General features: G+C 54.7%; 1 protein-coding gene across 2 annotated transcripts in view; it reads left to right on the top strand.

Moving 5' to 3' along the window:
• RAMP1 (receptor activity modifying protein 1) overlaps positions 1-13855 on the top strand; it is an 81149-nt gene that overhangs the window by 35301 nt on the left and 31993 nt on the right. Inside the window, exon 3 of one of the 2 annotated variants that reach the window (XM_082657910.1) lies at positions 11944-12557. The exons of the other annotated variant lie outside the window; for it this stretch is intronic. Within the exon in view, the coding sequence (XP_082514036.1) occupies positions 11944-12199 (256 nt within the window). The 3' untranslated portion in view covers positions 12200-12557. Of the gene's footprint in view, positions 1-11943; positions 12558-13855 lie in introns of those variants that run through there. 2 annotated transcript variants of the gene reach the window in all.

Here is a 13855-nt window from a genome sequence, read left to right as displayed (position 1 = left end):
CACCTCGCTGCCACCTGGGGCCCGTCGCTCGGGCCCCTCCCCAGCTCCCCGGTCTGTAAGTGGGGGAGCAGCTGTGAGGGGTCTCCACGTAAATAGCCGTAGTGTGTCCTGTCCTCTGGACGGCAGCGGGCCAGGCCTTCCGCTGTCACGGGGGTGCGGCGTGTTGCCATCGGGGGTCACGGCCGGCTGCGGGGGGTCTGTGGGCTGCATAGCCCAGTCTGAGCGGGTCCGCATTCTGCATGCCCACAGCTCCCTCTTAGTTACGGGTCATCCATCGCCCGGGGCATGAGAACTGGGCCTGGCCTGTCCCAGGGCCCAGCGTGCATGTGCTCCCAGCAGGAGCCCAGAACCCCTTGTGGATGTCCGACCAGCCCCACAACTGCAGTAGGGCGTCTGGAGACGCGGAAGGGTGAGCACCACCCGCCCCGTCCAGGTACCTGCCTCGCTCGGTCTCTGCAGCCTTGGGTCCCTAGAACCTGATCTCCCAGCCCGGTGCCCAGCAGCCCCTTCGCCCCCTCTAGGCCTTCCTGCTCCTGCCCCGTGGGCGCGTCTCGCAGGCTGGGCCCGGCTGAGGAAGCCTGGGGGCCAGCAAGGAGCTGATGCTCTGTCTGCAGACCCTGGAGAGGGAACAGGTGCCGTGGCCTGACCGGGGCCAAGCTCAGGACACCAGGGCTGGGTCACGAGCTGCCCCGTGCGGTGGCAGAGCTCTGAGTTATCCACCAAACTCTGTTGAAATCTTCCAGAAACATAGGAAAGCACTGGCGTCCTCAGTTGACAGCAGTTGCCTTGGTTGGGCGCTTCTCCCCACGGGGGTCGGGGAGTGGGGACCACTCCCACGTGCATTGGTTCCCTGGCCTCCATCTCAGCCCTGGGCTGTCTGCCCGGATGGAGAGTCCACAGCTCAGAGACCCTGAGTCTCTTGCCCAAGGACGTACAGCAGCTTCACGGGGCAGCTAGCCGAGGTAGAAGCTGAAATCTAGCTTGCGCTCCTCTACCCAAGCCACGTGCACTGCCTGGAGGAGGGGGCACCCTTCCCACTCTACACAGGGCCCCACACGGCCCCTCCCACAGCCCAGCCCCCACGTGACTGCCCTCACTGCTTCCAGGTGGCCTGGCCTGCCGGTCTGGATGCCGAGCTGAAGAATCTGCTCAGGACATTCACCCGCTCCTTCCCCGGAGTCCGAGGGCCCGGTTGTGTGGCTGCCATGGGAACTGACAGCTCTGAACGTAGGGGCTGCAGCCTGTGCTTCTGAGAGGTGTGTGTACTGGGGGCCTTGGACTCCCCACGGCAGACCCCATATCCAGGCAAGAACCCCAGATGCCCCCAGGGCTCCTCTGCCCACATTGGGGCCCCAGGGCAGCCCAGGCTGGAAGGGGCGGTGACCCCCAACACCCCCTCCCTCCCAGCCCAGGCTCGGGGAACAAGGGCTCCGAGCGGCTCCTGGAGTTGCAGACACAGCATCCGTTGACCGTCGTGCACTGAGCCTTACGGTGCGCCTGTCCCGGGGCCCGGAGTACAGCAGGGAGCTGAGCTCTGCCCTCCCTGAGGTCTCAGTCCAGGGAGGACGGACAGTAAGTGGGCAGCTGCAGCACGAGCAGAGGGATGGGCGAGATACGGGGAGGGGAGCCGCGGGGCGCAGAGGTGGCGTTCAGGAGGTGTATCCCCAAAGTACTGGGTTGGAGGTTGGAGAACGGGATGTCGGCAGGCGGGGGTGGGAGGACCGGAGCAGCAGCGAGAGGACTCTCCCGCCTCCCTGCTGTAGAAGCAGGGCTGGGAGAACCACACCCCTCCGGAAGAGGAGGCGTGAAATCCCTTCCGGCCTGAGGGTCAGGGAGCAGGTCGTTCCTAAGTTAGCCCTGAGAAGCAGCCAGAAAGAAGACCGTGAGAGAGGAGACGGGCTCGCACTCCTCCGTGTCCGCAGGGTGGGGGGTCCTGGGGGAGCAGGTGGAGAAGGACTCGGTTCTAGGGGAATCGAGGACTGCGTTCCCGAAGCCCCTCAGGGCCTGTCTGTACTGTGGCGGGGGGGGGAACCTGTCTGTGCAGCATCTCCCAAACTCCACTGACACATTTTCCTTGGTGGAACGTCTCAGGGGTGGGACAGCCAGGCTGGCTCCAGGCCAGGAGAAGAGAGACTGAGAGAGCGAAAGACAGAAGGAGTGAAGCCAAAGGCCCGGGGTGGGAGGGGACATGGCGAGGATGGGGCCAAAGAGAGCTTGTTCAACAGTGGGGTCCCACCGTCTTCCCCGACCACCTTGCTTCCACCATTGTTCCGCTGACGGTACCTCCAGATGGGCTGGGAGTGTTTCCGGAGGGATTGTTGTCTCCTACCCAGCGGAGAAAAAACCAGCCCATTTCCATTTGTCTTCCTCTTCTTGCCTTGGAAAACCCCTCCAAGGTTCTTTATTCTCCGCTTTATTCGTATCGTTCATTTTCCGAGAGGATGGCGTCCGTCCACCTCGCTCAGCAAATGCCCGCAGTCGGGGTGGTACAGGTTAGCCAGGGAGCTGGTAACGAAGATGGGAGATGGGATTCACCTCCGCCGTCCAGCAGGCTTTTTATGAAGCCTGTAGCGTTGTTCTGTTCATTTACTGATCCGAGAGTCTTAGTGGACACCTCCTAGCGCGGGCTCACCAGTGCTGTCATTCCTGGCAATTCCCAGTGCTCCCAGGGAGAACGGGGTGGCCCAGATGCCAGGAGTCCCTGTGCTACAACGTAGTCAGAACCTTGGAAACATTCCTCTGCAAGTGTGAGTTTGCACGCTGTGCTCACACTGATTTCAAAACGTTCCTGGCGAGGTGTCCTGTAGGTCAGCCCTGGGCCGGCGGAAATGCATGACAACTCCTGTCACTTGGTCTCGTTGGACTCTCCCAGCTTGATGGGATCTCTCTGATCTACCTGGTTTAGGAAGGCCTTCGTTGTACAGACCGACCCCCACTGCAAGTCCCAGAGGTGCGGGCGGGCTCCAGGTGCACCGCCGGCTTGGGTCCTGCCGGCCCAGCACGCGTTCCCAGACGACACCAGGGTTGGAAGTGAAATGTTTTGAATCAAACCATTAACAGGACTTCCTTATATGCTCCCTGCAGCGTCAAGAAAAACAAAAGATGCCCTGTCCTGCACTGCCTCCGGGCAGCTCCCGTGCGCCCACCGTGGGTTGTGGGAGAAGTACCCCACGTGGGCTTGGTTACCCACCCTGAAGGCCACTCGGCCCTCCTGTCTGTGGTCAGAGGCCCTTTGCAGAGATGAGCTGGCGGGCAGGCTCGCTCCAAGCCTAGCATAGGCCAGGCCCCTCTGTGGCTTTCTGTCGCCAGAGGAAGTAGCCCGATGCGCGGGCAGCCCCTCCCCGCCTTGGAAGGGCTCTGTGGTGACTATGAAGCCTTGGGTGGGAGCCCTGACGCCAAAGGTGGAAACCACGAGGGAGAAGACAGACCTGGCCACCTACAAATTAACTAAATGGATTCCTGACAGTGATGAAAATGCCTCAGTAGCAAATGTGGTGTTTGCTACTGGCTTGAGAGAGATTTTTTTTTTATCACATTAAGAAGAACTTCTTGGTGCTTTACAAGGTTGGGGTCTTTTAAAATCAGAAACGAATGTTCAGTTTTATCAAATGCCTTCTCAACGTGTATTGAAATGATTATATGTTATTTTCCTTTGACAGATCGAAGTGTGATTTTATCATAATAGCATTAAAGCATTCCTGAAATAAACCTACTTTATTCTATGGTGTACGGCTAGCTTAAAATTGCCAGCCGCTTAAACAGGACTAATATGTCTATTTATAAGTGAAAGTGAACATCTGTTGCTTGTTCGCGAGAGTTCTGAGGCACATGGGAAGTCATCTTAAGAGGTTTGGGATCAGGGTTTTGTTAACTTTTTCAAAGAACTGGGAAGCTTGACATCTTTTTCTGTGATCTTAAGAATTTTTTTTTAACATCTTTATTGGAGTATAATTGCTTTACAATGGTGTGTTAGTTTCTGCTTTATAACAAAGTGAATCAGTTATACATACACATATATCCCCATATCTCTTCCCTCTTGCGTCTCCTTCCCTCTCACCCTCCCTATCCCACCCCTCTAGGGGGCCACAAAGTACCAAGCTGAACTCCCTGCGCTATGCAGCTGCTTCCCACTAGCTATCTGTTCTACATTTGGTAGTGTATATATGTCCATGCCACTCTCTCACTTCGTCCCAGCTTACCTTTCCCCCTCCCTGTGTCCTCAAGTCCGTTCTCTACATCTGGGTCTTTATTCCTGTCCTGCCCCTAGGTGTGATCTTAAGAATTTGAAAGAACTACCCGGGCCTAGCACCTTCTGTGAAAGTAATTCTTTAACAACTTTTTCTGTTTTTTCTTCTCAGATTTTCTACTTTTTAAATCAAGATTTGATAATTTATTGTTTCCCCAAAAAGCATCCCAATTCCTCAAGGATTTTCCGATTTTTAACACACATGTTTTGTACGTTCATCTCATACTTGTTCTAATCTTTCATCTGAGATTTTGTACAGTGGTGTTTTCTCTGCTTTTTTTCTGGATTAGACTATCCAGAAATGTGATTTCATTGTAGCTATTTTTCTAAAGAATCAACTGTTGAATTTACTTTTTCAGTTTTATGTTTTTTAAAATATCAATAAATATTAGTTTTCAATAATTATTAATGCATTTAAATTATGTGCCCTTTGCAGAGATTTATTTTGTGCTTCTTTGTTTAAACGTCTCGATTTGGATTCTTCATTTATTTTCATTTATTTTTGGTTGGTAATAAGACAATTTACAGCTGCAGATTTTTCTCAGAATTCAGTTTTGCCTATATTTCACTGATGTTCACGTGCAGTATTGCCATTAGTTTTTCTTAACAGCCTATCCTTGAATTTTTAAATCTTTGTTTGACCCTAAAATTATATGAGTGATCTTCCGTTTCTAGGGATTCCATTTTTTTTTTTAATTTATCCTTTTCTTACTAATTTCTAGTTTCTAATATTATAGTCAAAGAATACTGACTTAAAATCTCCACTTTGAGAATTTGTCAAGTTTTTCTTTGAGCCTAAGTAGGATCCAGGGACTTTTGAAAAGATTGTTGATTCTCTGGAGGATAGAAACTTCCTCATTAGTCACTGAGTCAGGCTTATTAACTTTATTTTTCACTTTTATACTAGTTTCTATTCACCTAACCTGAAGATTTTGTTGAGTGCGTCGCGATTACTCGCAGCGGTAGGCTGTCTTTGTCCTATGAAGCTACGATAATAACGCTCTTCTCAGTGTGAAACGCCCCCTCTTCCCGTTTACTGTCTTTTGCACTGGAATGTGCTGTGTTTGCTAAGACCACCACTCCTGCTGTCCTACTCACATCTCCAGGCAGATCTGTCTCATTCTGTTCCTTCTGCCTTTGTTTCTCTTGCCTTTGAGATGACTGCTGTGAACAGGATGAGTGGGACTTTTTTTCCCTACACTCTCTCTGCCCTCATGGTGTTTGCAGTCAAGTTGTTGAGACCAACAGTGAGTGAATAATCAAGAGTGAAAGCACAGGTACAAAGTAAGACACAACTATGATGGAAAACCCCACTTTGCCGGGGATCCAAGTGAGGTTGAAGCATAAGAAAGCACCTGTTTGAGGAGGTGATGTTTGAGGGATACACAGATGTCGACCTTTAAAGATGGGGTTAAGAGCCTTACAAGTAGAAAGTGCAGCTTGTGCAAAGGTCCTGAGGCAGAAGTATCAGCCAGGGTGGCCAGTGAAAGGGAGAGGGTACAGTTGAGAGTGGAGAGGTGGGGGCCACATGAGGGCTTTTGAATCCAGCACAGGTGCAGCAGGGAGCGTTGAAGGCCTGAAGCAAGGGTGAGTCTGTGTGGACAGTGGGCTGGGGGAGGCAGAAGGCAGAGGCCAGGGCTGTGGCCCCAAGAGCCAATGGTGAATGGAGCCCAGGGCTTCAGAGAGGAGGAAAGCAGGGGAGGGTGTTGATGGCTGCCCTGACTAAGCGGGTTGGGGGAGGAGAAGGGGAGCAGAGATGCCCAGGCCCCAGCCCATGCTCAGTGCAGAGAAGTGGAAGCTGGTATTAGAAATGTGGTTGTAATAACCCACCAAGGCTAGTCACTCTGCCCTACTCCTGGGCACAGTGACAGGGCTGGAGGAGGGGAGGGGACCCCCGGAAATGGGGGATCCATGGCAACTCAGAGGGGGCAAGGCTTCCCAGGCATGAGAGATGGGGCTGGGGTGGGGGGCATCCCGGGAGTCAGGTGTGGACGCCCGTTGTGCACTGGACCAAGGCTTCAGATGGGGGTGGGGATGTCACGGGTGTCGGATGTTGCAGTCTGGGCGCCGGCGGAGGAGGGAAGGAGCGAGGGCTGCAGAGCGCCAAGGCCCCTCACCTGGCGGGAGGAGCGGAGGCAGGTGCGCCGGGCTGCTGATGAGGGAGAAGCCTCGAGAGCCAGGGGCGAGGGAGGGAGCGAGCGGGGTGCTGACGGCGAGGGGCGAGGTGAGGCGGAGGAGGGAGGGTCCCTAGGAGAGGGATCAGGGGAGGAGGGACCAAGGAGCGGAGGTCCCCGGGAAGGGGGCGCCATCTGGTAGCCTCGCCCTTCCTACAAGGAGGCCGGGAGGCCGGGCCGCTCCTGGGAGCCGAGTGTCCTTGGGCGCCTGGGGCGGGGAGCCGGCGGGGATGGGTGCGAAAGGGGGTCCTGCCCTCGGAGCCCACCCCTGCGTCCCCCCCCACCTACCCTCAGGGCCCTCCCTGCCCCCAGGTCCGCACGCCCCTCGGGACCCGGCGTCTAATCCCCGCAGCATCCGTGCGGGGACGGCAGGGAGGTCCGTTCCACCCCGGAGGCAACCCAGACCCTGGAGGAGGCGAGTGATGGAGCGAAGCCGCCGGCCCGCCCAGGCCCTGGGGACATTCGGGGAGTGAGCGGACATCCGGAGCTCTGCAGCCTTGAAGGTGTGCGAGGGCCCGCTGGCGGCTGAGCCACCGAGCTAACGCATTATGTCGCTCGGAGGGGCGCAGCCCCCAGCACTGCCGCCTGGAGCAGGGCTGCCAGCCAGGTGTCCCCTAGGCGGGGGTTCCCAGAGCTCCTTCCACTGGAGTGGCGGGGGGAGAACCCCTTGTGCTGGAAGCAGAGGGTGGGAGAGAGGGTGTCACCGTGGTGGGGACGCTGCCCTGCCTGGGACGGGGTTTACCCCACGCAGCTCGGGAGTTAGAACAGCACACGAGTCCCCTGCGCCGAAGGCCCCCCGCTGCCCCAGACACGAGGAAATGTGCGCCCCACGGCTGCAGATTCGGGGACCTCGATGTCCAGTTTTCTGCAGGCCTTTTCCTCAGTGAGCTGTCTAAAATATAATTATAAAAATAATGTATGCTCACTGCGGAAAACTTGGAAAATGCCCCCGAAAGCGGAGATAGAATAAAAGTCCTTCATATCACTACCCTCTAGTGGTGACAAGTCCTCCTAACATTCTGAGGTCTTCCCCTCCTACATGGACCATTCATGCTGAAAGCACATTGTTTGTATAATTTGGTCTCAACTGCTTTTCCTTTTGTTCAACATTGTAACATAAATATTTTCCTCCTCCTAAATATCATCTTAATAGCTACATAGCCGAGGCTCTTATAAGCAATTTTTTCCTCACTGTTCTATTGTTTGCTCTTTTTCATAATTATAAATCTGTAATGTTCATTTTCTTACATTATTTTTATCTACATTTCATGTGATTGACTTAGGATAATTCCCAGAAATAGAGTTACCGGCTCAAAGGCTGTCTGTGATTTTGAAGTTCTCGATACATAATTGCCGAACTGCTTTTTGGAAAAATTTTACCCGTTTATCTTCTACCAGCAATGATGCGAGCACCTGCCTCATTTCACTATACCTTCACCAGCACTGAGTATTCTCATTTTTTAAATTACCTTGTTCTTTTATTATTATTATTATTGTTATTATATTTATTTACTTATTTTGGCTATGCCAGGTCTTAGTGGCGACGTGCGCACTCTTAGTTGTGGCATGCATGCAGGGTCCATTTCCCAGACCAGGGATGGAACCTGGGCCCCCTGCATTGGGAGTGCAGAGTCTTACCCGACAGACCACCAGGGAAGTCCTGAGTATATTCTTCATTTGAAAATGGATTCTATTTGGATGTTTGCTTCTTTTTTTCCTTAAAAGTGAGGTTAGACATTGTTTTCACCTGCTTATTAGTCAGGCTCCCCAGGCCGGCTTCAAATGGGCCCTGTTCACCTTCACCTGCCCCGGCTGCCAGGGTGCCGAGGGTGCCACCTCCCCTCCTCCCAGCAGGTATTTAAAGCTGCTGGAAGCCACCAGGTTGTGAATTGTCCTGAGTTGATGGAAGCAAATACTGGTCCAGAGAGAGTGAACCAAAATAGTGGTTCCTCCTCAGATATTCTGAGGGCTTAGACACACATTGCCTGGTCAACGTTTACTCGAGTTTATGGAATAAGAAATGGACTCTTAAGGGGCCACACACCAGTTGTCAGGAAGCTGTCCACTTACGGGGCACCTGTTATACATCAGGCCCTTGCCCTTGTTTAACTTGATCTGCCCAGTAACCCTGTCAGGTGGGTACCTGTCTCTTCATTGAATAGAGAGAACAAGGTTTGGATGGGTGAGATGCGGCCCTTGGGATCACTCAGCATAAGAGGTGGAGCTGGATTTGAACCCAGTTCTGTGGGGCACCAGGGCCCAGAGTCACATACTCCACGTCGGGGCCAGACAGGGCTAGTTGGTGTCCCCAGAGCAGACGACTCCCCTGTGGGCATCAGTGGGCACCTTCCTGTCAAACAACCATGAAGCATGGTACCAGAAGCCTTGACTTGGGACCCAGATATATTGGAAACTACTCCCACCACAGTGTTCAGGAACATTCCAAGCAAAGTTCACTTAGGGGCCCACAACAGAAAGTCCTGGCCAAGAAAAAGGATAATCATTCCATTACATGAGAACTGAAAATAGAGGGTGAAAGCAAGCATACTTTTTCATGATTATTTTGGCCCCTTCAGTCAGCACAATGTTCTTTTGAACAGAAGAATGTCTGTCCTCTGGAGGAAATTCTTTTATCACATCCCTGCTGACAGGGCTCACAATATTTATTGAAAGTTTCAGCTGTTACTTCGGTATAAATAAACAGGATGAAGTGGGCAGCCGACTGCCCATTAGGGATATTTTTAGACGGGGATGGCTTTGCAGACTGGAAGGGTATTTCAAGGAGAGAGTGCCTCGTCCCAGAATAGCCCACCACGGGCTCAGCCTCAGCGTGGCCTCAGCGTGGGGTCCCCGGTGTCACAGGTCCCTGGGTCAGGGGTCCTTCCCATCCTGGCTGGCCAGCCTGGAGGTGGCAACACCTCCTTCTAGGGACATCCCAGCTTCACTCCTCAGGCAGAGCGTAGGGAACAACATTTAGGACTGACTGTGTGTCACTGCGTCTGCAGAACACCTAAAACTACACGTTGATTCAGTGGGTCTGAGGTGGGGAAAAAGACGACCATTCAAGCTAGTGTTTGTAACATGCAGCCCTGTGGTTGATGGACGACCAGCTCAAAAGTCTGGACTTTGGTTTTTAATAATACCTGACACACTTGCACTTACCTTGTGCCAGGCCCTTGACGTGTGCTAATTCATTTTTTTCACAATGAGACCCAGTCTGTCCTGACTTCCCGTGGCTTTTTCCACTTCTGTTTTCTACTTGGAACACGAGTCCTCATTCACTTAGAAAAACCACGCACCCCTGTGGGCACGGGGTCTGGGGAAGTAGGAAGGGCTTCAGGCCCGTTCAGCTGAAGCCACTGATCATGAAGATCAGCTGCTCATCCCCCAGGGCCCCAAGCCTGTCGCTGCTTCTGTGAGAAGGTTTGGGAAATGTGTGGTGTTTGTGCCTGGCCCCAAACAGCAGCCAGTCCCCTGCCCGCCCCTAACCTTTCTCACGAGCACCCCCTGGAGCCTCACGGGAAAGAGCAGATGGTCATGGAACCCCGCTCACCACATCTGGGGCCCCAGAAATTCCAGAATGACTCTCCAGCCCACGCTAAGCCCTGGGCAGTTCAGCTGTTATGTAGCTGGTACAGCAGCTGCGTCCTTCTCCTCCTTGAGACTCAGGTTACTTTCCTGCCTTGCAGTCTCAGCTCTCCGAGGGACTCAAGAAAATGTATGATTTTGTAGTTTCTTCAGCTTTTTTGCTGTTCATATGGGATCAACACTCTGTGTTGCTTTCTCCATTCTGAGCAGAAGTGACACTTTCTGGAAACTACTGAATACATTTTAATTTCCCCCAACACTGGATCTTCATTTCTTAAAAAACAGGGGCTTCCTTGGTGGTGCAGTGGTTAAGAATCCGCCTGTCAATGCCGGGGACACGGATTCGAGCCCTGGTCCGGAAAGATCCCACATTGCTGTAGAGCACTAAGCCCATGCACCACAAATACTGAGACCACGTGCCACAACTACTAAGCCTGTATGCCACAACTACTGAACCTGCACACCTAGAGCCCGCAAGCCACAACTGCTGAGCCCACATGCCACAACTACTGAAGCCCGTGCACCTAGAGCCCGTGCTCTGCAACAAGAGAAGCCACCGCAATGAGATGCCCGCACACCACAACAAAGAGTAGCCCCCGCTCGCTGCAACTAGAGAAAGCCCGCACGCAGCAACAAAGACCCAATGCAGCCAAAAATAAATGTTTTTAAAAAATAAATAAATTAAATTAAATTAAAAAAACAATTTACTCAAAAAATTAAACACAGACTTAAGATATGATCCAGCAATTCCACTTCTGGATATACAGCCAAAAGAATTGAAAGCCGAGACTCGAGTAGATAATTGCATACCCATGTTCATAGCAGCAGCATTTGTCACAATAGCTAAAACACGGAAGCAACCTGAATGTCCGTCAATGAATGGATAAACAAAATAAAGTATGTACGAGCAATGGAATATTATTCAGCCTTAAAGAGGAAGGAAATTCTGACCCAGGCTACAACATGGATGAACCTGGAGGACATTATGTTCAGTGAAATAAGCCAGTCACAAAAGGACAAATATTGTAGAGCCAACTTTTATGAGGTGCCTGGAGTAGTCAGATTTCATAGAGACAGAAGACAGATGGGAATTGCCAGGGACTGAGGGAGAAATGGGGGTGAGTGTTCAGTGGGGACAGAGTTTCTATTTGGCAATAAAATAGTTCTGGAGACGGATGGTGGTGATGGTTGCACGACGATGGAATAGTGCTTAATGCCACTGGACTGTACAGGGAAAAATGGTTGAAATGGTAAATTGTATGTTCTTTATATTTTACCACCATTTTTTTATAAAAAATTGACTGGTTCTTGCCATGTGCCAGGTACTCTTCTAGGTACTGGGATTACAGAGGTGAGCAAAATAGACAAAATCCCTGACCTCATGGTGTTTACACTCAATAAGCAAAATAAATCTGTAACCCGCTGCAGTGCAGGGTGACAGTGCTGTGGGAAACTCCTCAGCAAGTGTGGGAAGATGGGGGGGTGGGAGGTCAGGGTAGGCCTGGGAGGCTTCACAGTGAGTCCTGTGGACACCTGGGGGGCTTTCAGGCTGGGGGGGCGTCTGCTCGGGGTGATGCAGACAGCAAGGGGCTCAAGAGGCTGCACATCTGCCCACGCCTGAGGGCTCGCTGTCCCAGGCTGCCTTCTGGAGACGCCTGGCTGGTCCATCTTCTCGTTTGCCCTTGGTGTGGCATCCCAGCTCCTGGAATCCCTTAGCCCCAGCTTGCCTTCTGGGGTGTGAGCACGTGCAGGACATCTAGGGAGCCCGCACAGGACCCGCGCAGGACCTGTGTCTCTCAAGCCAGGGCCACCGCCTCAGGGCTTGGACTTTGGGGGAGCTCGCCCCAGTGGGGAGTGAGGTGGGGAGCCCCTGGCTGGAGTCCCACCTTGATCCCCTGCCCACCAGGGACTGACGACCTGCTTCTCCATCTGCAGGAGCTACGAAGAGCTCTCGGACTGCACCAGGCACGTGGCGCAGAAGCTGGACTGCTTCTGGCCCAACGCGGCGGTGGACAGGTTCTTCCTCTCCGTCCACCGGCACTACTTCAGAGACTGCCCCGTCTCAGGCAGGGCCTTGCAGGACCCGCCCAGCAGTGTCCTCTGCCCCTTCATCGTGGTGCCCATCCTGGTGACCCTGCTCGTGACGGCACTGGTGGTCTGGAGGAGCAGGCGCCTGGAGGGCATCGTGTAGGCTGGGGGCTCCCGCACCCAGCAGGGGAGGGGGAGGGCTGTTGCTCATGGAGGCTGCCGGGCAGGCCAGAGTGTGGGCGTGGGGGCCGAGCCTGGCCAAGGCTTCTGGGACTCCAGTGGCAGAGCAGACCCCTGGTCCCCTCTTCTTCTACCCGAGAAGAGCTCACAGCAGGATTCTGGCGTGGTCACGGCACAGGCATTGACCTAGAAGCCACCCTAGGAAGGGCAGCCCAGGTGCTGGGAGGGAGCAGAGCGTAGCGGTCAGTGTTTCTGGGGAGGGTTCTGAGCTGTCTCCCAAGGTGTTTATGAACCACCCCCTGGCTCGATCATGGATAAGTAGTTTGTGATTAAAGGACGTCCTTGAATTTGGGAAGCGTCATTCTTTCTGGATGTGGACCCTCGGGAGTAGAAGGATGGGAGAAACTCTAGCCCCTTTGGATTCTGTCTTTCTCTGACAGGAGGAGCCCTCACAGGTACCTATATGGGGGACGATGATGGTGAGGCCCCATGGGGGCTGAGTGCTGTGCGTGCGCTGAAGCTGCTCCCCGGGATTCTGAGGCCCCGGCCCCTCCCCCGCCACTCTGTCTAGAACTACTGGCTTAATGGGCTGCGACTGGCAGACAGGAGGAGGCCAGGTCTGCTCAGTTTTTACTGAGGCCCCTCCCCAAAGATGCCTCGCCAGCCCCCGGTCCAGGCAACCACCTCCATTCTGTCCCCCAGGGTTTCAGCGGCTATTTCCTCTGCACCCATTCAGGCTGCTGCTGCGCCACATTCACCATGCTTCCCAAGCTCCACCTTCCAGAAGGTTCTGGATCTCCAAAGGGAGCTCCCTGCACCATCCCTCCCAGATGGCTCCTGAGCTCAGAACCCCCCTCTGAGGTCCCTACAGCCCCCAACTGGCTGCAGCGCCACCGGCCCAGGACCTGCCCCTTATCAGGCCCACTGCCCTCCGCGTCGGCCTCCCCTCCTCCCAGCTGTACAGCCACCCAGACACGGGGCCAAGGCCACGGCCCCCGAGCTCTTCAACATTAGCTGAACCCGCGCTGGGGCTGAACGGGCCGGACCCCCGCAAAGGCGCCCCAGTGGCGACGGGCCAGGGGCTGGGCCTGGCCGGCCCGAGAGCCCCGACCGTCCCCCTGGGCAGCCCTCTGCAGCGACGACGGGCCATCCCTCGGGTCGTCCCGCGTCCGTACTCCGGAGCCCAGGGCGGGCTGGCCCGGCTCCTCGGCCTCCCCACGGCGCGGACTCGGCGCCAGAGCAGCTGCCCCCGAGGACGCAGACGCCTTAGGGGGCGTAGATCCTCCTCCCGGAAAGGGGCCGGCAGAGGGGCGGCCGGGAGCAGGCGGGGCCGGCAGCGGGGTGCCACGGTCGGGGCGGGACCGGGGGCGGGACCGGGGGCGGGGCGGGTCCCGACGAGCCTCGTCCAGTGACAGCAGGGCGGCGGTGCGCACGCGGAAGGACAGCACCGCCGGGCTCGGGTGAATCACCCCGTGACTTGTGACACGTGCGTTTGCCGGAGGCGGCGCTTCGGAACCGCGGCCCCTGCTTCCCTCCTGCAAGTCCGGCCGCTCGCGGTGATTCGCGGGGACTCCTCCCCTTCGGCACCGCGGGGCGCGCCCGACCCCTGACCACTGACCCCCGAACCCCGCAGGCCCTC

Source organism: Grampus griseus (genome assembly GCF_964374135.1).
Source record: "Grampus griseus genome assembly, chromosome: 7".
Lineage (NCBI taxonomy): Eukaryota > Metazoa > Chordata > Mammalia > Artiodactyla > Delphinidae > Grampus > Grampus griseus.
This window is presented reverse-complemented; position numbering and strand designations above follow the sequence as displayed.